We start from the raw sequence: 24,540 nt of genomic DNA, 5'->3' as shown, positions 1-24,540 counted from the left end.
CTCCACCAGTCCTCCACAAACACTGAGGCTTCCAGCCTGCTGCGGCCTTAGTCAACCAGTCAGCCAGAGGTTCTCCCAGTACGCCTCTCCTTGCTGCCCTCTCTCCTGCGCCCTCGGTCGCCGCGACGTCCCCATGCCCAGTCTGCTGCCGGCACCCAGAACCAGCGAAGCTCACCAGCTACAAGCGCTCGACACTCTCGCCGACCCCAGCCTCAGTCCCAGCCACGTGCCCACGGCCCCACTTGCCTCTCCAAATCACTTTGCGGGACACCACACTAGCTCGCTCGGAGACGCAAACTCGAAAGCCCCAAATTCGCGCCACACAGATTTCGCGCGCAGACCTTGGCGGGATGAGAGAGAGACGGACGAGGGCGGGGCTTGCGAGTAAAGCGCGCCGCAACTATCGCCCAGAGGCTGCTGGGAGTTGTAGTCTCTAGAGCGTGAGGCAGTCTGGAAATGGGACAGAGTAAGGAGAGGAGGGGCGCTGTCCCGCATAGCATGCTGGGAAGCGGCCCGGAGCCTATCCTCCCCGTGGATGAGCCGGTGAGGCTGCGAGGTCGTAAAGGTGACAGTCGGGGAGAGGAGAAGGGCTGGTGGAAAGCCACCTTGTCAGGCACTGGGGGAAGAAAGGCGGGATACCGCGCGGGGCATCCCGGGAGCAAGGGCCGGGCCGGGTTTGGGCGCGGGGCATTGTGGGAGGTGGACGCCGCTTTGGGTTGGGTAGGTGAGTTGAGGGGGGAGGGGGCCGGAAGGGTGCACAGCTTTGGGAGTGGAGAAGCACCGTTGTGTGGGATGGTCAGGCCGGGAGGAGCGGAGGGGAGACGGGTTGGGAGAGTCTCTAAAAGTGGGAACTGGATAAAAGGGGCTGTGCAAGGGAAAAGAGGCTTAGCCGGACGTGAGGGATGCAGGGAGAACATTAGAAGTGAAGAAGCCCATCTGAAGACAAGGGGCCATGTCCAGTACGAAGATACACATTGAAAATAATAGATAAGCTACTGCTGGGAAGAGGGGGCTGCAACTTAGCCCAATAGGAGAGTAAGTCTTAGGAGAAGTATGGACCAAAGATGACTATTGGTGACAACTTCTGAGTTGAATTTGCCACAAGTGGGCCACACCCCTGTAGGCGAAGGATCCATGACTGGAGTCACATCTGAAGATAAGAGCTTCTCTAGGAAGCATAAGCCACAGATCAAAGTAGCAATTCAAGGCGGTCATATCTGAGGAGCAACAGCTGCATATCTGACACACCTAGGGAGAAGAAAGCCAAGGTGTATGAGGATTATGCCTGGGATGAGAGATTCATGCCTAGCTAGAGAGTAGATATGAGTTACAGTCAAATGTAGGCTTGTGGGAAAAGGGAGTTCCAGATGATAGGACCACTAGGTGTTATCACCAGGTATAGGAGACATATCTGGAAGGAGAAATCTTAGCCAGAAGCTAAGATATCCGCAGCTGTGCTGAAGGTAGAGTATTTAGAAGAACTGATTGCATTTGTACCTAGAGGTCACATCAAAGGCAACTGGAACTGGAATTAAAATTAATTAAATGCCAACTGAACCATACAGATGAACCATAAAAATGGGATGGAGATTCCTATCTGGAAAGCAAACAATAAAACCGCTTTGATTTGTATGGGATATACCTGAGGTACCAATAGCTGATAAGACAGTCCGTGATAAGGAAATTGGGGTAACCCAGGTGGAGATGGGTCTGATGTCCAGCTCTTCTCCCCACTTCCACTCAGGGTCCCAAGATGGAGCTGACAGAGCCCTCACCAAGCCCAGCAGTGCAGAAGGAGGAACAGGAATTGTTGGATCGAACCTTCTTCTCTTGGGCTGAGTTCAGCCGATTCTTCGACAAGTGGTGCCAGCAGCGGCTGGTAGTCTTCTCCGTGAAGAGCTCCACACGTGTGGCACGAAGCCCCTGGGCCAACACACCCCCACTCTACAGGCTTATCCACGTGCTCAAGTATAGCTACGTGCTGCTGGTGTGCAAGGATGTACGCATGTCCAACAAGTCCACAGCGTGGTGCGTGAGCCTGAGCTGTGACCCTGCAGGGGGAGGGGAGCAAGGGTGAAGCAGACAGAGCTTCCTACCCACAGATTCAATACCTGGGAGAGAAGCTCACTGACTCTGCCAAGTACAGAGAAGCCAGGCAGGACAGATTCAAGGAAGGACACTTACTGAGACAGACAGAGAGAGACTGAGCCTGGAAATAAGTACTCTCACTACAAAACAACCCAGGCTTGATATATTTAGTAGAGGCCATTGTAATGAGTGAGAAGGAGGGAGGCCAAAAGAAAGGAGAGAATTGGTTTCCCCCAAAATACCAGAGGCAGTTAGAGAAGTCGGAGGGCAGATTTTTCACATCTACAAAAAGCAGTCTGGAAGACTGAACTGTGAGGAAAGCCACAAGACAGGAAAATATCTCCATTCAATGTAGAACCAGATCCTGTCCAGGGAGCTGGGGATATTTTAGACTAAAATCTACCCATCTGGAACTTTCCAACTGACCACAAATGGGTAGTGCCACCAAAGGGTTGGTAAATAGTCAAAGAAAGCCATTTGGGACTAGGGAAGTCTTCCCTGAATATAGGACAAAACAAAACTATGCTTCTATATAGCAAATGGTCAGCTGATGAGATGGGCCTTTAAGAGTTCCTGTGTGCCCCTTATTCTACTTCTGTTTACTGCATCATGCTCAGAGCTGCCAACATTCTATCCTGCCTCTCTGGTAGTCTCTGTGTGTGTCTGAGAAGAGTTTGAGAATATTAGTTTGAAGCCATGGATAAGAGCAGAGTATTTAAGAATACAGGCTGTGCCTTTGGGCTGCCAGACTCCAGTCCTACCGCTTACTGCAGTAAGGTACCATTGGGCAATGGATTTCACACTTCCAAACCTCAGTTTTCACATCCCTGAAATGGGGCTGTCACATGTATACTTGCTTCTGAGGACCACTGTGAGGATATATGAGCATACATAAGAAGGCATTTTATCCATGTCTGTCATCCAAGGCAGCCAATTAAGTGATAGTTGTTACCAAAGTAGGGGTACAGACTCAGGACTGGTGTCTACCTATGATTATGGTCATGGAGGAGGCAACTTCACCTTCTTGGGCCTCAGTTTGCTCATTTGGGAAACGAGGAACACAGAAGTGTCTGTGTCATAGGTTTTTAATAAATGAATTAATGCCTATTAATTATTTGGCAGGGCATCCCACGTGGAGTAAGCACTCCACCACTGTTCTTACCTAAAATGTTTCAGCGTTTGTTGTGGAAGTATGCTCTGGTTTGTCCTTTATTGTAGAAGTGGAGCTTCAGAGGTCTAACACCAGAGCAACAACTTCAAGCACGTGTCTAGAGAGTGAGCACTTGCAGAAGAGACAGGCCTAGTCCAGAATCTGCCTTTGCTAGCAGGATCCAATTCAACATTTAACAACCATTTATTGAGTGCCTCTTGTGTGCATTCACGGTGTTTTGAGACCAGAGTTGATTATCCTAGCCCTTGAACCACTCAGAATCTAATCGAAGAGACAATGACTAAAAGAATGGAAGGAAGGGAGGAGAAAGCATAACACAAACAAAGGAAGAAATTTCAAACAGCCACCTGTAGTAGTGAGAATCAAGTTGAGAGTGGGGATGGGAGGTGGAGAAAAGGGAAGTGGTCAACTCTACTTAAAATCTTTTTTTTTTACATGTGTTTACTTTGTGGAAAAAGAGAAGCATGCCACAGTCTAGGTGTGGAGGTCGGAGAACAACTCGAGGGAGTCCACTCTCTCCTTCCTCCATGTGGGTACCAGGGGTCCACCTCAGACCCTTATGCTTGGCTTGACAGCAAGCATCTTTACCTACTGAGCTATCTTGTACTTGGAATCTTAGGAGTGGTTCTAGAAATGACCAGTAGACAGGTCCTTGGAAAGTTTTATTTTATATATTGGTGCATGTACAGTTTTGGTTTTTTTTAACACATGGTATTTACTATCTCTAGTTACTATCCCAGGTGTTCTACAAATGCCAGGAAGAGCCATTCGGCAGGGGGTCTGTGAAGGGAGAACAGTGCTGTAAATTTGAGTCTGATGACCCAGTGGACAGAAAAATTGGTTACTTGGTAGAAATCTCTGTGGTAGTGGGGCTGGTGACTCATTTGGGGACAGTGACTTGAACTCATTATTTCTAAGCTCTTGCACCTGCCCTACCCAGTTGCACAAAGCAGAGTCTCTCTGATGCCACAGTCCAGGGACAGGCCATGGCTTAAAGTCTGCAGCAGGGGATGTGTCAAAGCCAGGACCTGGCAAGGCTGAGTTCGAGGACTGGGCCTTCATCCTTGGATACTGCAGAGTTCCCAAAGGCCGTGAGCAGAGTCAGGGCAGAGTCAGGAAAGTCTCAACCATGCTGGCATGGTCTAGAGGACAGGGTTGAGAGGCATGGAGGAAGCTGAGTATCTGGGGAGTATTTGAGTAACCCACTTTCCAGAGATTCAGTGGCCTCGAGTTGCTCTCCATACACCTCCAACTCTACAACACCAGTGTCATTTCCCCTAACATTTTTCTCTGTAGGACAGAATTCCTTAACCCTTCCCAATATACCCCAGCCTTCAAAAACACAAAGTCTTTAAAATCTGCAAGATGAAGAACAATTCTGTCAGGCCAGTGAAATGTCTGTGAGTAAACATGCTTGTCACCAAGCCTGACCGCCTAAGGGATCCAAAGGGTAGAAAGGAAAGAAATGAGTCACACAAATTACCTTCTAAGTTCCACACCCACTCTAACACAATATTTTTATTTTTTAATTTAACAATAAACATGAAGGAAACACCAAACAGATGAAAACCACATCCTTTTAGAAGAACGTTTTGGGAATGTTGACTACTGTTTGTTAAATCTTTGCTCATCCCTCTAACCACTGTACATCATTTAACTCTGTTCATCAAACCTGGAAGAATAGCAGTATTTCAGCCCCAGTTTCCGGGTGAGAAAACCAAGGCATGGGTAGTTAAGCAACCCACATACAGAGTTGCCCAGCTGATGCAGGAAAGCCAAGACTTGAACCCCACAGTCTTGATTACAAAGATCATGCTTCTAATTTTTGATCTACCCTGTCCCACACATCTAAATTTAAGTCATGGGTTGTCAGTAGAAGAGTCAAGTGTTCCAGTACCTGACAGTTCAAGGGATCAGCCCATTGGTCCAGTCAAGAAGGATGTCAAGTGTATGTCTTGAAATGGAATGGGAACCATAGGATACACGCAGGCATTCTTCACACTCTTACCTTAGTATGTGTTAGAATCTACCCTAGCCTGGAATTCATCAGAAAGGACTGTCTTACTTGAAGGAGGCGATGCTGGTGAATAAGGAAGAATAAGTCAAGTGAGTGTAAAAGAAAGACAAAAGATGTTTCATGACAGATGAAAGAATGGTGGTGGCTGTAAAGATGGAAAAAAACATGGATGGTCCTGAGATGTTTCAAAAACATGACAGGCAAGGCATGGTGATTGATGGGTGGTTTTGATGAGATGAGAAGGGATGCTGAACATGTTGCCAGGTGTTTAGGTGGGATCCAATGATTCACTCAGTATACACTTATCTTTGCATTGATTCCAGAACACCAGAGTCTACAGGTACTCAAAGTATACAGCATTTGCGTATAGCCCATAAATATCTTCCTTTGAAGTGTTTTAAGTACCTCTACCTACCTGACTTGTAATACCTACTGCCTGCAAATGCTTAACCCTGTTGTACTGCTGGAGAACATGACAAAGAGAGTGTGTACATAATGTAGTCAGTATAAATGGTTTGGGTTTTTGGTTGGTTGGTTGGTTGGTTGTTTTTGTTTTTCCTAAATAATTTTGGTTCCTGATGGGATGATTTGCAGATAGAACCAGTGGGTATCGAGAACTACTATATATTATTATTGAGCCTCTTTGAGGGTCAGGTGCTGCTATAAGTAATGGGTAAAATGGATAATTCCTGTCCACACGGAGTTTGCATTTAAGGGTGCTGGCATTACCCACCTCTATGTGCAGGGAAGCAACTGCTAAAAATGACAGGACCCCACAGAGGACATGTGTTTTCTGACAAGATGGATGACTTCACAGACATGGTGGCTTCCCTTGAATTAAGGTCTGACCTAGGGGCAGAAACCAACTAGTATCAAAGAGACCAGATAAGACTCCAACAAATAACTATTATCTCTCCTTAGAAAATAGACTGTATGGAATTTCGGGAATGTGCCATTTTTGGTGGCTACATGTTGCTTTCACCTGATGGCCACTGTGGGCCTGCATATTTTTTACTTGTTACAATTTATATATGTAAGAATTTTCTGATCTAGTACTGAGTCAGGGAGATTATAAACTCAAGGCCAACCTGGGTTATAGTGCATGATTCTGTCTCAAACACCAAAATAGATTACTTTTCTATCTTTATTTTTTACTATTTTTAAATAAGGGGAAAGTCCAAATTATTTAGATTTTTCTTTTTAATCTGTGGGGTTCTTGAGGGTGCATGTAGAAGAAAAGAGATATTTCATGGAAATTTTTCATGCTCTTTATCCTGAGGACAATAACCTTTCTCAGGAGTGATTTGGAGACAGTAGAAGATCATTTGTGGGTGAACCCACTACTGACATTACTAGATCACTAAAGAATGAACCATGACTTCCTAACTACATAGTAGACTCTGTAGGTTTCAAACAAGGGCCATCAAGCTAAGAAGCTTTTGGACTCCATCCAACCTGAAATTTATTTTTATAATGTTTTATTGAAACATAGCCACACCATGCATTTGTATATACTTGTGAATATTTTCATATATCTGTTTGCAATATATCTATTTTCTCACCCTTAACAGAAAATATTTGCTAACCACTATTCTATATGTAAAACTTCCTTTCCAGGGAAGAAGAAATGATGTTATCACACCACTCCATAGAGAAATACCACTAAACCCTATTTCAAGATGTCGATTTAAATATTTATGAAAATACTCATTTTTTTAAGATACTGGGATCAAACCTAAATACTGATTTGTATTTTCATCTCTCATTGGTTCTTTACAATAATGATTATAATCCTGAAGTTGATTTCATGAAATGGGCTGTGCTCCAAACTCACTCACACAGAGTGTTATCTAAGAGAGGGGCTGAGGTAAACAACAGGGAAATCACTTAATAGATGTCAGAGTCATGGAATGCAGCAATAACTAGAGAAAGGCCTGGGGAAGAGTCTAACAATCTTCAAAGGAAGTACAGGGGTGCCCATTGTCATTGTCTCCTGTTTTGTAACCAACTACCTCAAAGATGGTGGCTTAAGCCTTTTTTTTTTTTTTTTTTTTTTTTGAGACAGGGTCTCATGTAGACCAGAACAACTTTGAGGATGACCTTGAATTTCTGATCCTCCTGGAGGTACAGAAACAAGTATATTCTACCCTTTTAGCTTCTAGAGCCTACACAAGCCACACAAGTGCTTTGCTTCCTTCTCTGAATCTTTTACTTCTCTCCCATATAAAAATCCTGGTAATGATACCAGCCCCCTTGCCACCACTATAATGCAGAATTGTCCCATCTCAAGGTAATTAATTTAATCATATCTGAAAAGTCTGTTGAACAACTGTAAATGACACATATGACTAGGATAGGATGCGAGGGCGCATCAATTTTCCTACTGTACAACCACTATAAAACAAAGGAGTATTTTTCCAGAGTGTAACACACATAAAGAGAAATATACACACTATGCATGTTAAACATGATAATGTTGCCCAAAATAAAATACACGTGTAAAAAACCTAAAACATAGCCTGGTCTAGAATAAAAGTTCCAGGACAGCGAAGGCTACCCAGAGAAACCCTGCCTCAAAACATAAACAAAAACAAGTTCTCACTTGTTAACCACTCCAAGGCCACTACTATCTAGTTTAGTAGTAAAGGGGAACTTAGTCTACCATTGAACTTAATGTAGATAGGAATCCCACAATGGATTGCTCTTCTGTTTCTGGCTTTGTTCAGGTACATTGGAAATGGTAGTTGGTTCTTCGTGTTGTTTGCTGTCACATTTCTTTAGAGTATATCAAAGCCTGTTTTCTCAACCTGTGGCTTGGTTTCAGGTTCTGGCTGGTGTACAGTCCTGTTGTGTACATGCCAATCAGTGTCTTTCAGTGCCCATGTATAGGCAGTCACATTGATGAGGGTCATATGGTAGAGGGCTCCATTGGTAGGTACCACCCTGGTTCTCCAAAGTGCCTTTGACATATCCATGACAGGTACTACATATCCTGATGGGCATTATTCTCAGTCTCTATTCTTGGACTTTTTTTTTTCTTTTTTTGACTTAAGTCTATCTGTGTTGCCCAGTCTAGTTTGGAATTCCGGGACTCAGGTGACCTTTCTATCTACCTCTAGCCAGAGTAGAGTATATGGATATACAAAGTTTGGAAGCAGAAATATATTATCCATTGCTTGTGGTTTTGAAAATATACCAAGGCAAGATACATAATTACAGGTTGTGGTTGTCTCTGAGGGCAAAGGGAAGGGAGAAATCACTAAGACCTCATCTGTGGAGATGATATTGTGAAAAGCAGATACAAGACAATCTGAAGTGTTTATATGATTCTATTACATTTATTTACTTACTGCATCATGTCTGCATATGTGTGTGTGTGTGCTCACATGTATGTGTAGCAGTCAGAGAACAGTTTGCATTAGTCTTGTCCTCTCCTTCTAACATGTGGGTTCCAGGGATGCAACTCATGTTATCAGGCCTGGTGGCAAGTGTCTACCCGCCAAGCCAGTTTTTCAGCCCCTGAAGTATTTTATTGCTAAATATTTCTGGCAATGATATAACAAGGTATGTGGTCGTTTTGGGATAGAGTTGGGTGTATGGGTGAAGACATTACCAATGTGTAGTATTTGCTATGTTAGATGTTTCGGTCTTAAGGGTTTTAAGCATACCAATTCTTTTTCATCTTCACAAGGATCCTATGAGACAAGTTATTAATTCCCTTTGACCATATAGAGATGAAACGTAAAAACTTGTACAAATTCATCCAGCTGGTGTATTCTTAAGCCTCTCCATTCCTCTATCCTTGAAACTTAATGAGAAGAGAGGGAGTGGGAAGGGAGAGAGAAAACAGAAAAAGAAATTACACAAAGGATTGTGACATAGGCGCTGGTGGTTCCCCTGCAGGCCTCCCCAGCCCAGCTGCCCGGCCTTCATCACTGTCAAGCTGAGCCCTTTGCGAGATCGACTTGTGGTGACTGAGTGCCAGCTGACCCACTCACACCCAGCCTGCCCACGCGAGTTTGCCTACCACTTCCGCCCAGGCCACTTGCTAGCCAATTCCTGCCTGCCAGTCCGCATCACCAACCAGATCTCCAAGCAGTTTGTGGCCCCTGCTGACGTGCACCGCCTGCTGACCCATTGCAAGGGCCCCGACCACGGGGTCCTAGATGCCCTGCAAGTGCTTGAGGGGCTCTTCCGCACAGATCCAGAGGCCAAGGTAGGGTCTCACAGGAGGTAGCATTGGGTGGGAGAACCACATTGATCGACTTCTTGGTTTATTCATTCATTCTTTTGCTACATTTATCATTCATTTATTTAGTAAGCACCTACTAGGGTGCTCAAGATGTAGCCACAGAACATCCTCTAGTGTGGACTAGAGTCCAACAGTAACTTTCTATCCTTTACAGACTCTTTGATTCTACACTGCATTGTATAGGAGCTCCAGACATGCGTGGCTGATTAGCGCTTGAAATGTAACCGGTGCCATAAGAGTCTGAGTTTTAATGGACTGAAAGTTAAATAAGTACGAATGGCTGTTGGCTGCCTTGCAGAAGTTCTAGTGGCAGAAACAAAAACGCCCAGATAGTATGTCAGTTGAGTACTAGGAGAAAGAGGACCCAAGCCAGGGAAAATGAAATCTAATTTTTTTCAACTTGGATTATACAAACAGAAAGTACATAAGTCCATTGTTCAGTGAATGTTCCCAGGATATGCCCCTGAACTCACCACATAGGAAACTGTGTTATATAATGTGATAGAGTGCAAAGTATTGTAAAGCAGAAGCTGGGGACATGCAGAGATTGTAATGTACTATTAACTATCTGTTGTTTATTTTTACACTCCAGGGAATAGAACTCAAGGCCTTCTACATGCTGGGCAAGGGAGCCATGCTCCCAACCCTCATTGGGGGACTCTATTCAGGTGTTCTCCCACTGAGCAATGTTCCCAACCCCTTAATGAGGGATTCTAGTTCTGCTATCCAATATAGTGGCCATTTGCCTCATATACTCTTGATCATTTGAAATGACTAGCTAGGTTTTGTGGTTGGTTGGCTGTTTAGCTGGTTGATTGGTTTGGGGTTTTTGTTTGTTTTTATTATTGTTCTTTAGTTGTGGGAGGTGCGGCACACATAGGCACCTGAGGTTGACCCTGATTACTTTCCAATGATTTTTAAATATATTATATGTATTTATTTGTGGGGGATAGATCTGCAGGTATACCCATGCCACAGTTTGCATGCAGAGGTCAGAAGACAAATTGCAAATGTCAATTCTTTCCCTCTGCCATATAGGTCCTGAAGATTGAACTCTGGTCGATTGGCTTGGTTGTAAGCACTTTACCTTCTGAGGCACCTCACTGTCCCACCCCCACCTTCCCTAATTTTTAAGACAAAGACTCTCACTGAACCTGAAGTTCATTAGTTTGACTAGGCTGGCTACCTGGCCAGTGAGCTTGAGGGATCTACCGGTCTCTGCCACCACCTTCCACTAGCTTTTTAAGTGGGTTCTAGGCATCTAAGCTTAGGTCCCTATACTTGAGTGACTGGCAGGTTCTTTACCAACTATGCCATTTCCCCAGCCCAGAGCTGGAGTTTTTAAGTAATTAAATTTAAACAGACATCATCATTAGTGTGGCTTTTGTATCAGGTAACACAAAGCTGTACATGAACAGGGTAAGTTTGCATTTCTGTATTTAAAATAAATGGTTTTTATATATCTAATGCACAAAGCTATACATTCATGAAATTTCCATTCAAGTGTACTATGTACCTGAACCTTAGTCACCAACCTCCTCCCTCCTTCTCCTGCTATCTTCTACATCCTCTTTCCTAATAACCCTCCTTGACTTTCATTATGTATACTTGTTGGCTGTATGTATGAAAGAAAACTGCAGTAGTTTTCTATTTCAGTATGACTTGCTTAATATGATCTCCAGGCCCATCCATGTCCCTGTAAATGACAAATGACCCAATATTGTTCTTCTTTATGACTGATTGAAATTCCGTTAACCATAACCTGACCCAGCTTGCACACCCATGGATGAGTTTACTCTCGAATGTACACACACACACACACACACACACACACACACACACACACACACCACTCATAGGGTTGTCTATTCTACACATCATTTGCATCTTCCTTTTGGTTGGTTGACTGGTTGAGATAAGGGCCCACTGTAGCCCAGGCTGGCCTGGAACTGGCTGTGTACCTAAGGATGACCTTGAACTCTTAGTCATTTAGTCTCTGCCTCCTGAATGCTCGCAGTAGTGTGCTACCATGCCTAGCACACAATAGTTTGTCTTACATTGCATGCTGAAGAATGCTATCTATCAACATCTTTCCTTCTTTCTCTGGGGCTTGATCAGGTCCCCTGAGAAAAGTCTTCTCACTTCCTGATTGGGGGTGAAAGCCAGGCTGCCAGAGTCTAGCAGCCATGTGGGGAAGAAACTGGATCTGGCAGTCAGCATGATGCATGCCGACCCCTGCATGGAGCTTGGAATCTCCCTCCTTCATTCTCAGGTGGGCCCACTGTCCCCAAGGGCAGCAAATCTTTCCATTTACCCTGTTTACAGAATAAACCTCCAGCCACTTGGAAGAGTGACAGCCTAGAGGGAGAAGAGAATCACAGGGTTTCCAACAGCCCTAACCTGGTCTTATGAGAAAACCCTATATTGCCTGGTCCTAATGGGGATTCTCCTATTGGGTTATCAATCTGCCCACTTAGGTTTCACAGTTTTTGTGGGTGGGATAACCATCAGTTTCCACACCTGCTTTCCAGTTCCCAAGGTAAGTGTTGCACCTGTCATCCTTTCTCTCATCCCCCTCTTTAGAGGTTGAAAAGAGAGTGGGATGCTCAGTTCATCCCCTTGTGTAGTCTCACCCAGGCTCTTTCACTTCTTTTGAAAGATTTCTATATTATAAAGCATATTAGAATCTGAAAGGGAGTTCTTTATTGTCATCCCAAGACTAGATAAACAGCATTCATTTTTCCTTTCATATTGCAGCAGTTTTCTGAGGAAGGTTGTATTAGCTTTACATCACCATACTGAAATACCCAAGGCCATAAACTTTATAGAGTAAATAAGTTCGTTTATTTCACAATTCTAAAGATTCAGGTCAAGAATCAGCAACCGCGTTGCTTTGGGCCTCTGGCATAATGGCATGTCATGTAGGAAACACATGTCAGAGCAAGCTGCTCAAAGCCCTGGCAAGACAAGAAACACAGAAGCTTCAAGGACCAGTGGGAGTCATAGTCTTTCAGATGCATACCTAATGAACTAAAGACTTTCCATAAGGCTCTGAGGAGCACCACATGATCATGAGCCTGTAATACAATATACCATCGCAGGACACTACTGGGACTAAAAAGCATAGCAGAGATTTCTTTCAGAAAGCTTAGCACCTGGCCCATCTCTTTATATTTCATTGACCAAAGCAAGTCATGATGCTGCCCACTTGCAGAGCATATAAAGTACAAAATACTAAGTGCCCAGGATGGAGAAAACCCCAGTCACTTGTCATGTTTTGCTTGTGAAATGTTTCTTACAGGCTCATGTGCTTGAACATGTGGTCTGTAGTTTGTGACACAATTTTGGAATGTTGTAGAGCCTTCACAAGTTGCTAGAGGAAGTAGATCACTGAAGGAGTGTCTGGAATCTTTACAGCTTGGCCCAACTTCCTGTCAGAGCTCTGCTTCCTAGCTGTAGCCACAGGTTACCAGCCACTTCACACTCCTCCATACCCTCCACCCCTTCCATGAAAGACTATTGACTCAAACTGTAAGCCAAAATAAACTCTCCTTACTTCAGTTGTCTCTTAGCAAATATTTGGTCACAGTGACTAGAGAAATAACCAGGACATTTGGCAAAGGATAAAATCAGAGGTCACATCATCAAGACCTTTCCTAAGTTTTGCCAGTGTTTATACCATGTCAGCCATCTTGGGGGTGAGGGTGAATATAGTCAAAGCTGGCAACTTGATTTATTACTATTGATATGTTCTTGAAGCTTCCCATATATTGTGACTGTGCTGTTTACTAGCTGTAGGACAATGAACACGTTATGAACAGGTAACTTAGGTTCTTGGAACCTCAGTTTGTTCATCTGTAAATGGGGATGATAATAACAGACACTACTTTGTAGGGTATCAGGGTTGTGGATTAAGTATCTGTGTCAGGGAACGTGTGAACTTTTCCTCAGATGAACAAATTTCTATTCACTGCAGATAGGGCATCAACAACTTACCCAACATGCAGTTCCACCCAAGTCTAGCTTGGTAAACTGATGGTTTTATTTAGGGTTACAGAAGCATGGGCAGTTTACAAGGAGCTACACTGCTAAAGAAAATGTCTTTGTCCTATCAACTAGTAACAGCCTACACATCCTTGGGGAGGGTTGGGTCCTCATGAGCCACTCCCCACCATTACAGTGTAACTTAAATAGGCCCAATCTTGTACAGGTCTCAGACAGAGAGACAAAGAAACAGAGAACCTCTGCTAAAATCTCAAGAGAGCATCTATCATGTCATGCCTAGATGACAGTGTCCCACAACAGTGAAACAGGGACAGAAAGAAAAAGAATCTAGAAAGTAAGAAACCCTGTATATTTTAATTTAGCTATTGTTGTCCCTCCCTCATTTTTGCTCCTTCAGGACAAAGTTGGGAGTACTATCACTCTGATGTGGAAGGGAAAGGACATACTTGCATATAGGGAGATGTGAGTGGTAATGGAAAGTTCTGTGGTTGGTCTCTACCCACTACCTGCACACACCTGAAGCAATGCTCCTTAAACATTTCCATCTCTGCAGATGCACCACTGTGCACAAAGCCAAAGCCTATGAGTCTGGCTTTGTGCCCAAGCTGCATGGACTCAAAGCCTTATTCTACCAGTTATCCCTGGATAAGCTGTGTCTGTTTTCCCCTATGAAGGGAGGGGTGTGGTGCATGCTTTGTGTGGTTATTAAAGAGTTTGGAGGAATGTCTTGTAGAGAAGCTGCTTCGTGCATGACTAGTATTCCTCAGCACTCACCCAGAGTCACCAACTTGAGATGTATTTCTCTTTGATTTTCTGCCTGTTACACGTACACACCCCATAGTGCACCTTATTTACACTTTTCTATGCCTAGAGCAGTGGTCTGTATATCATGCTTGCTCCAAAACAATTTGGAAGAAAGCTAAACTTGTTTACATAAGAGCTCTACCTTCATCAGATGGCAGCACACCCATTGTCACCCACACTACCTTTCCTTCTGCCCCACCACTCCTAAAGGCCTAAGCCTTTTCTAGCCTGAAGACATGGGCAAGTCACTGCCCTGTTGCCATTAGAGACCTTTTTGGCCACTCTGGGGTTCAGTGATTCACTAGGAATCACAGAACACAGAAAACATGTTATTCTCACACTTAAGTTTATTACAATGTGACACAGCTTAAATTGAACAGCTCCATGTGACTACCCTATTGGATACAGCAGATATGGGTTGCACATCTTTTAAGTAAATTCAAATGACAGTGTAAATGATGGAGACCAGAGGGATGAATCAGAAGTTAAAAGCACTGGCTGCTGGGAGATACTGAGCTTGACTCCAGGGATATGCTGCAACTTTCTTTTTTTTCTTTCTTTCTTCATTCATTCATTCATTCATTCATTCGTCAAGCCAGCATTTCTCTGTATGGCCCTGGTTGTCATGGAATCCACTCTGTAGACCAGGCTTGCCTCAAACTCAGGGCTCTGCTACACATTTTCAAAAAGACTGCCTGGTTACTTAAACAGCAGGTAGGGAATGGAACTTGTTTTGTGTTTGGTTTGGACAGGTTTGAGTACAGCCTACCTCTGCTACTAGCTCTGTGACTTCTAAAGCATGGCTCAATCATCTCAGCCATTTTCCTCCTCGTAAATGAGATGTCACAGCATTGTCCTTAAGGGTTAATATACATAAAATGCTTTTGACAGCATCTCAGTTTTGTTTTTCTGTCATTCTTTTTTTTTTTTTTTTCCGGAGCTGGGGACCGAACCCAGGGCCTTGCACTTGCTAGGCAAGTGCTCTACCACTGAGCTAAATCCCCAACCCCTTTTTCTGTCATTCTTAAAGAGACCTTTAAAATGCTGGTCCATCTGTGATATAAAGCTTGAGAGTAACTAACCAGTCTCTGGACACAAGGCCTACTCCATGAACTAGAAACTGTGGTGATTTGAATGAAAATGACCCCCAAAATTCATAGAGAGGGGTACTATGCAGAAGTGTGGCCTGTTGGAATAGGTCTGGCCTTGTTGGAGGAAATGTGTCACTGGGCACAAGTTTTAGGGTCTCAGTGTCTTACTCTGTCTTCCTCCTGCCTCTGGATCCAGATGTAGAATTCTTGGCTTCTTCTCCAATGCTGTGTCTGCCATACTTCCCGCCATGATGATAATAGACTAAACATCTGAACCTGTAAGCCCCCAATTAAATGCTTTCTTTTATAAGAGTTGCCATGTTCGTGGTGTCTCTTCAAAGCATAGAACTTTGACCAAGACAGAACCCATGCCTGACATGGCTCAGATGGATCAGAATCTGAGACGAGAGAGGACAGGAAATTAGAGGAAACCCAAATACTGTTCTGCTAAAGGAATGTAGCAATAAAATGACTCCTAATGACATCCTGCTGCACTCACAGATCAACGTCTTGCTCAACCAGCGTCAGAGAAGCTTCCTCCTGCAGTGGAGGAAAACAAAAGCAGGGACCCACTGAGACAGTATGCAGAAAGTGAGATACCTTGGAACACTCAGCCCTAGTTGGAAGGTCTCCATCAATCCCTCCCCTCAGAGTTCAGGGACCCCAGTGGAAGGAAAGGTGGAAAGATTATAAGACATGGAGGACACCAACAAAACAAGGCCTTCCAAACACAAGAACTGATGTCCATATGAACTCTCAGAGACTGTGATAGCATGCACATAGCCTGTGTGGTGGTCTGAATATGCTTGACACAGGAAGTGGCACTATTGGCTTAGTTGGAAGAAGTGTGTCATTGTGCAGTGGGCTTTGAGACCCTCCTCCTAGCTCCTTGGAAGGCAGTCTTCTTCTGTTTGCCTTCAGAACAAGATGTAGAACTCTCAGCTCCTCCAGCACCATGCCTATCTGGGCGCTGCTATGCGTCCTGCTATGATGACAATGACTACACCTCCAAACCTATAGTCCAGTCCCAATTAAATGTTTACATAGAGTTGCTTTGGCCCTGGGTCCTGCTAAGACTGAACCCCAGTGAACATGATTGTTGGGGGGAGGGCGGTAATGGGGGAGGATGGGGAGGGGAACACCCATATAGAAGGGGAGTGGGGAGGGGCTAGGGGGATGTTGGCCTGGAAACCGGGAAAGGGAATAACAATCAAAATGTAAATAAGAAATACTCAAATTAATAAAGATTGAAAAAAAAAAAAAGCACTGGCTGCTCTTCCAGAGAATACAGTTTCATTCGCCATCCACATAGAGGCTCACAACTGTAACTCCAATTCCAGGGGATCCAACATCCTCTTCTGGCCTCCGAGGACCTCTGCCATACACATGATATATAGATATGTATGCAGTGTCAAAAAACATACATGTAAAATAATATAAAATTAAGTAATATCTGAAAATTATAGAACTATAATTAACTCGATGATAAAACTTGTTTGCTTTCTTAAAACATAATGAATTTCAGTACCCTTTTGGGTGCTAAGTGTATGATTTTAGGGTTAGGTAAGCAAAGCCTTTCTTCTCTTTGGACCCTACCAAACCTATTATTTAGCAAATATCTATGTATTTCAGTCACCTGAATGTGTGTGTGTGTGTGTGTGCGTGTGTGTGTATTTTGCCTGTACCTGAACAAAATAATGCATGTTCCATGAAGAAGTCAGAGCAGAATGTCACTGTTATTGCTTTGATCTTCATGCTGAACTAAAAATTGCTATTTTCAGCTAGACTGTCTGTCTCTAAACTCTCAGGATCTGGCTGTCTTTGCTTCCCAGTGATGGAGTTACAATCACACAGCTGTGGCCAGTATTTTATGTGGGTGCTGTGGATTTGAATCAGGTCCTTGTGCTCACTCTGCCCATTGAGCCATCTGCTCAGTTTGTCCACAGACTATTTAGTAGATTTTGTGAAGGCTAGACATTATTCGGTGTTTCGTTTTTGTTTTCTTAAGTCTTGCAGGATGAGGTTGGATTATGGCAGAATGGCTGTGGAGAGGTCTCTGATTAAATGGGATTCAAACTCTGTTTCCACCACTATTGGTTATTTCTTACATAAACTGGCTCAAGGATCTCCAACCACTGGCCCAGTACTTAAAGAGATCTGGCTCAGTTGGTAGAGTGCTTGCTCAGTTGACTCCCTTTGTTCCATGCCCAGCACCTCATATAAGCCAAGTGGAGTGGCACATGCCTGTAGTCCCACAACTGAGAAGGTAGACAAAAAGGACCACAAGTTCAAGGTTATCCTTAGCTACATAGTTTGAGACCAATGTAGGTGACAGGAAACTGTCTTGGGGGAGGGGGGAGTCTTTGAGTAAATAATGAATATGGTCACTATGAACCTGGACTCTTAAGAGAGTATGTGTATACCACTTCTTAATAATAAGGATGTTGCTTACATCGGGGAATGTACAAGACTGATTCATACATTTCATATCTCTAGTCTCAGGACTTGCTGTTGCCATTTTAGAGATGAGCTGGAGATGAGACAAGCTGCCAGAAGCCACTTAGCCAGGAAGAAGTAGGTGTAAACCTCAGGTGATGCAGTCTTGTCTAGAAAGCTTTGTTCTTAACTGCTGTTCCCTCTCTCAGGACTGGGAGGAATGAACAGTCAGTTCCTAGAAGAGGAAACCGGCAGGAATGGAGGTTAAAGAGGAAACTGAGGCAGAAAGGTAAAATCAAGCCATAAGGCGGGTAGGGAGGCTCAAATCCAGACCATCTGATCTGCCTCCACAATCTGTTGCTTACCAGTGGCCCTCAAACTAAAGCAGTGGAGACCCTATTGGAAGCTTATCTAAGTAAATTCACAGTCCCTGCTCCAGCAGGCACAGAGGAGCTCCAGATGGCTGCTTGTCTCTTGCAGTTCTTGCTGTCTGTTGTGGTCCAAGGCCCTTGCATATACTGCTGCTGGGTGCAGGAAAGAGTAACAAATACCTGGCTTCCAGCAGCAGCAAATAGGACACATGCAAATGTCCAGTATTATCAGGTCAGATCAGGATGTCCTGGTCACAAACTGTGGAGAGCTAAGAAGTTACAAGAACTCCTGATTTTGATTTTCTTATATGTCTCTTGCCAATCAAAAGAATCTGTGCAGATCCATGAACGAATGGATTTGCTTCACACACACACACACACACACACACACACACACACACACACACACACACACACACACACGGTGTACCCTAACCTCTTTTCTTGACTTTCTGCCCCTGTCCGCAGGTGAAGCTGGTGTTCGTGGAGGACCAAGCAATGGTAGAGAGTGTGTTCCTTCTGACATCGCGCACCAGGGCACTGCTGCGACGCTTCCCGCGCATCCTATTGGTGGACCGGCTGCCTGGGTTGCAGGGCGCGCTGGACCTGATGGCAGTGCTGTGTGTGGACAGCGCTGGACGTGCACGCCAGGCTGCCTGTTGCGTGGCGCGTCCTGGCACCCCTAGCCTGCTGCGATTCATGCTGGTCTCCCTGCTGCAAAGTGCTCCTGACGTCAAAGGGCGAGTGCGCTGCCTCACAGCTGGACCAGAGGTGGCTGGACAACTGCGTGCAGTTCGGCAACTGTTGCCATGTGCTCGTGTTCAGATCTGTCGTGCTCAGGGTCTGGAGACGCTCTTCAGTAAGGCACAGGAGTTAGGTGGTGCCAGCCAGGAGGATCCGGACCTGTGGCCACTCCTCTGCCGCCTAGCAGATTCAAAATCCTATACAGCTTACAGTGAGGCACTGGCTGAGTTGCGTTCCCAGGCACCAACTGCCTTCATCAGATATTTTGAGCACAACTGGGCACCCCGCCATGACATGTGGGTACGTTTCCGTGCCTACGAAGCAACCCGAGACCTTGATGCCTGTGCTCTAGTTCGAGGCCATCGCAGGCGACTCTTGCGACGCCTCAACCCCTCCCATAGTGTAGCTCAGTGCCTTCGTGACCTAGTGGCCATGCAATGGGCTGATGCAACTGGAGAGGCAGCTTCAGAAGGTGTTAATGGTGACAGAGTGTTGTTGGAAAGTGAACCCAGGAATAGGGCACAGATGGAGAAAGAGAAGGTGAGGGGCACAGAGGCCAGCAACTGGGGAAGGCCTGATCGAGAGAGTGAGAAAGGGAGGGGATTGCACTTGAGAGATAGTCAAGGAGTCTGGTTAGAGAATCAGAAGGTGAGAGGGCCTGAAGGGACAGGAGCCCAGCTGGAAAAAGAGCATCTGAGAGAGCCAGAAGTCAGGGACTGGAAGGGAACCCAGACAGAGAATAGAAGGGTTAAGGTACTGGGGCCCACAGATCAGAGAGGCAACCAGGTTGAGTCTGAGAAGGCCAAGAGTCTTGAAGAAAGGCCCCGGAGGGAGGTACAATTACAGGGTGAGAGGGCACGTGCACTGAAACCGCAAGACTGGAAAGAGCCTCGTTTTGAAATAGAGAAAGGGATCGATGTTAGAAAGTGGAGAGAGGTCTATGTGGAGAAGCCCTTAGAGTTAGTCCCTGAGAATGGAGATCAGAGGGGACCATACTTGGGAGCTGATGGGCAGAAAGGGCCAGATATTGCAGAGGAGAGAAGTGGAAGGTTTCTAGTCAAAAGGAGACGGGGCCTGGAGGACATTGTTGTTGTTCATTTAGAGGATGCGAGAGCTACAGGCATAGTGAATGGAAATGGCGGAGGACCCCAACCTGTAGGTTTCAAGAATGGAGGACAGCAGATTGAGTTTGGGGATCCTGGGGGGAGGCTTCCAGGAATAGGGAATGGTGTACCATGCACTACCCCTGTGCAGACTGTGCTGAAGGGCAGTCCAGAATGGGCAGTGAACAGGGTTAAGTCCCTGGCTGCGGAAGATGCAGTTCAGGGAAGAGATGAAGAAGGCCCCAGGGAACCAAAGAGGCTCTGCCGTCCCTGTAGGGATGAGGGAGTGGACTGTGAGCCACTAGCCAAGTTCCGAGCAGCGTGTGGGCCAGAGTTGGCTGATCTAGTGGCAGAGGAGCTGGCCTTCGCCAGGCAGCACGGGACCCGAGGTTTCCACTGGACTGGAGCTGGCTTTGCCCTTAAGGACGGCATCTCAGACTTCTTCCTGGATGGGGCCCTGACACACTGTAGCTGCTCCATCTATGCTGCCAGACACCTGCCCTGCAGACACCTTTTTGCAGCACGCCTCCTCACAGGGGCAGCCTTGTTCCACGTGGACCTACTTAGAGATTGCTGGGGGAGATCTCAGGAACCCTGACCCTGTGTACTCCTGCCTACTGCCCTCCACATGGAGGGGAAGAACATATTCTTTGATCCCAAAGATAATAGGGCTCATGCCCAGTGGGCCACCCCAGCCCTTCTAATCACCTCCTGAGACATCTAAGGACCTCTCTACATCCTAGGGGATGCTGGCTATTATTTCTGAGATCCTGGAGCCACACCTATGGGTGTGCTAATGGCCAGGGCACATTGAAAGGACATTACCCTGGAGAAGAAATACATGAGAAGAGATCATGAGAGACAGGGTCAGACAAGACAAGACAAGAAAGAGATAGAGCTGAGGCAGAGGGAGGCACAGTGGAGGCCATGGAAAGGAGCTAAGGTATAGGGACCTTATCACTGACAGGAGTAAAGACCGAGAGCCCTAGGGACTATAAGGTTGAAATGGCAAAAGCGAGGAAGGATGAGCAAAACTGAAGAGGAGAAAATATAGGAAGGAGGCAAGAGATGGCTGGGGAAGTAAGCACGCAAGGAGAGAGGGTGATAAGGGGTAAGGATAGTTTTTAAAAGGAGATGACAAAGCATAGGAAGACAAAAGATGATAGGATGACCTGGGGAGTTGGCCATTTCTCAGGGTAGGGCAGAGGAGATGGCTCTCTGGTGGAACAACCTACGTACTGCCTCAGAGGAAAGGGAACTAAGTGAACAGCTGTGCTTTGAGATTGAAATAAACAGCATTATTTTGTTCTCCAGGCTGAGTTTTTGGCTTCTGGGAGAGTGTAAGGGAAACAACCAGAGGGAAAGTGAAATTGACAAAGGATTTCTTCTGGGGCCAGATGAATGGAGGGTACACAGTTAATTCATTGCAAGGACGGCTGATGTCTCATCCTTCTTATGAACCACTTCAGAACCATGGCAATTTCCAGAGATCTGACCATGCTAAAATTGTCTCAGCAATTAGTTTGAAAATGGGTTTTTGGCTAAATTCTGGCCAGTGGAGTCTTCTCAAGTGGAAACAGGACTCTTAGGAAAGATTGTCTTACTCCTAAGATGTTCCAAAATGAGATGACCGTAGGCCTGCTCACTGCCGACCACCTCAGGGCAGTGTGGGGATGAAACCTACACTGAGGAGCAGAGAACTGGGAGCTGAAGTACATATGCCAGACAGCTCAGCAAGTTGAAATTTCTTAATGGTTGCCTTGCAAACCTGATGATATGAATTCAAACCCCAGAACCCATGGTGGAAGGAAACAAGAGACTCCGAAAAGTAGTTCTCTAACCTCCACATGTATATGTTCACACACAGAGAGACAAAAGGTAGAATCAAAAATGCCTAGATTCTTGCTGGGTTCTGGATCCAGATCTTAGGCTTTGTTCTAGTGTGGTACTTTGAAGTAAAGGTTCTTAATGATAAAGCATGGATTGACTTTGAGGTTCTGTGTGCACAACTAATACAGGGGACCTAAGTAGTACCCTACAAAATCCAGCTTGAGGTCAATTTTGTTCAAACCAACCTCCATGTAGACATGAAAAGGGGAACTTGTTGAAGCACAGAATTGAATTTGACAGGTCTGGAGAAGGTTGGAACTTCTAGAAAGATGATGCTTTTGTTTCTAGTGGATTACAAGGCACACTTAGAAAAGCAATAGATGAATTTTAAGGCAGAAGACAACTCAGTGGCTTAGACAAGGAGTCAAAAGCTCTATACCTGAATGTTGGAATTCCAATGACAGGTTTCTCCTCTTTTGTCTTGCTCTTTGTGTGATAGAACACACGCATACACACCCGCACAGCCCTCTTTTGGCAAAAACAAAACAAAACAAAACCTGTTTGAAGTCCTAGTATCACATGTTCATATTTACATCCCAGAAGACCTTTGTATTCTCATCCATAAATCTCAAGTTTGACTGGACTTACTGAACGTCAACTGTCTGTGGCTACAGTGATGCTATGCTAACAACTGAAACACACCCTGGATATGCATCAATAAGCAACTACTTCTGATGTGTCCTGGGTCACCCAAGAGGACTGTCTATATACCCTTGCTTCCCACAATCCACAAAACAAAATTGATATGGGAGCACATAAGAAATGGGAATGCAAGGTGTTAGAGAGAGGGCTTAGTGGTTAAAAACCACTTGCTGCTCTTGCAGAAGACCTAAGTACAATTCCCCCAGTATGACATGAGTAGACTTGCAACCATTTATAACTCTAACTCCAGGAAATCTGATGCCCTCTTCTGTCCTTCATGGATACACACATACACACAAACACATGCACACACACACACACACACACACACACACACACACACACACACATGTGGGTAAGGCAAAAAAATAAATTTAGAAACAAATAGAGCATAGAGATTTAGTGAAATGGGTATGGTTCTTCTTATGAAGCACTTCACCTTGAAAGAAATGTTTGCCAAGACAAAAGAAACAAGAAACAGGGTGGTGTGTGTTTTTGGTACAGGACAGTATATATGAAAAGATTTTGCTTCAGGGAAGGCAAAACAGAAACTCAAAATTAATTGCTCTCATAGTTTTTGTCAACTTGACAAATCTAACTTACCTGGGGAAAGGGATTATCAGCTTTTAAAAAAAAATACCTCTGTCCTGGTTAGGTTAGAGTTTTGTTTTGTCTTGTCAGTTTGACACAAACTAGAGTCAAATATAAAGTGGAACCTCAATTGAGAAAATGCTATTAGACTGTGTGTAGGGACATTTTCTTGATTGCTCCCTGATTCAGGAGGTCCCAATCTCTGTAGGTGGTGCCACCCCTCAGCAATGGTCCTGAAAAGAACAAGCTGAACAAGTCATGGAGAGCACACCAGGATGCAGCAGTCATCCATGACTTCTGCTTCAATTCCTGCCTCTAGCTTCCTGCCTTGAGTTCTTGGCTTGGCTTCCCTCAGTGGACTTTACATAAGCTGGGATATGTAAGTCAAATAAATCTTTCCTTCCCAAGTTGCTTTTGGTCATGCTGTTTTGTTGCAGTGACAGAAAGCAAATTAAGGTAGCCTCCGAGGTTGCCCTGTGGACATGTCTGAGAATCATTTTTCTTAGTTGCTAAATGATGTCGAGGGACCCAACCCACTGTACATAGTGCCATCTTTAGACAAGTTGGCCTGGGCTATTTAAGAAAGGTAACTGAGCAAGCCAGTAAGTAGCATACCTCCATGTTCTCTGCTTCAGTTCCTGCTTCAGGTTCCTGTGCTGCCTGACCTGGATGAAGAACTGTTACCAGTAAAGCAAATAACTCTTTGTTTTTCTTCCCCAGGTTGCTTTTGGTCATGGTGTTTATTACACAACAAAAAGCAACCTATGACTGTGACCCCCCGGAGTACACTCCAAGTGCTCAAGTCATGAGTAAAATCAGTCCCTTTAGGCCACTACAAAGCTCATCTCCTCCCGAAGACCATCCCTGAGTACTTTCTCCACAATCACCTCATCTTGTTCTCCCACTTTCTCTGCCTCATTCCTTTGACACACACCGTCATCTGGAAGTCTATCACTCATTTTCCAGTTTAGCACTGCAGCTAATTTCTTTAAGTACAAAAACCTATTGCCTGTGCCTACATCCATGGCACCAGCCATGTAGCTTTCAGTTGGTTAAACTCTTTAGATGTTACATTTTTTGTTTATTAGTTAGTTTTGAGTAGAGGACAGAGTAGGACCTTGCTTCCATGTGTGTCCCTGGGATTCGATCCTGGTTGTCAGTGTTGGCAGCAACCTGGTGAGCCATCTTTCTAGCCCCTTTTATGTTACAGTTTGGCAATAATGATAGCACTTACTTCATAGGACTCTGTGGGGATAAATGAGTATATGTACAAAGATTCTAACATTTCCTGAATTTCTTTATTCAAAGCATATTATTCATCCATTAACATACTGA

The 24,540-nt window shown here is 44.9% G+C and overlaps 2 protein-coding genes and 1 long non-coding RNA gene across 10 annotated transcripts in view; 1 reads left to right on the top strand and 2 right to left on the bottom strand.

Moving 5' to 3' along the window:
* The window catches only part of Lig1 (DNA ligase 1), a 38,665-nt gene extending 38,184 nt beyond the window's left edge, over positions 1 to 481 (bottom strand). The window contains exon 1 of one of the 2 annotated variants that reach the window (XM_039091950.2): positions 176 to 481. The gene's annotated coding sequence lies outside the window, so the exon portion shown is untranslated. The remainder of the gene's footprint in view (positions 1 to 175) is intronic. The other variant, NM_001024268.3, reaches the window with a different exon arrangement.
* Positions 408 to 21,391, top strand: Zswim9 (zinc finger SWIM-type containing 9). 7 transcript variants are annotated; one of them, XM_006228322.3, is made up of 4 exons: positions 408 to 543; positions 1,745 to 2,028; positions 9,180 to 9,492; positions 18,704 to 21,391. In XM_006228322.3, the coding sequence occupies exons 1-4, from the start codon at positions 457 to 459 to the stop codon at positions 20,678 to 20,680; spliced, it is 2,661 nt and encodes an 886-aa protein (XP_006228384.1). In that variant the 5' UTR covers positions 408 to 456; the 3' UTR covers positions 20,681 to 21,391. The 7 variants fall into 7 exon arrangements, with proteins under 7 accessions (XP_006228384.1, XP_006228385.1, XP_006228386.1 ...); XM_006228323.4 differs by having other exon boundaries at positions 435 to 565; XM_006228324.4 differs by lacking the exon at positions 408 to 543 and adding an exon at positions 576 to 720.
* LOC134485101 (uncharacterized) lies at positions 16,105 to 24,053 on the bottom strand. Its single transcript, XR_010062970.1, has 2 exons — positions 23,821 to 24,053; positions 16,105 to 18,099 (listed from the first exon to the last, which is right to left on the bottom strand). It is a non-coding gene; the product is annotated as an uncharacterized LOC134485101 (long non-coding RNA).
* Between the last annotated feature and the right edge of the window lie 487 nt (positions 24,054 to 24,540).

This window comes from Rattus norvegicus, chromosome 1 (genome assembly GCF_036323735.1).
Source record: "Rattus norvegicus strain BN/NHsdMcwi chromosome 1, GRCr8, whole genome shotgun sequence".
Lineage (NCBI taxonomy): Eukaryota > Metazoa > Chordata > Mammalia > Rodentia > Muridae > Rattus > Rattus norvegicus.
This window is presented reverse-complemented; position numbering and strand designations above follow the sequence as displayed.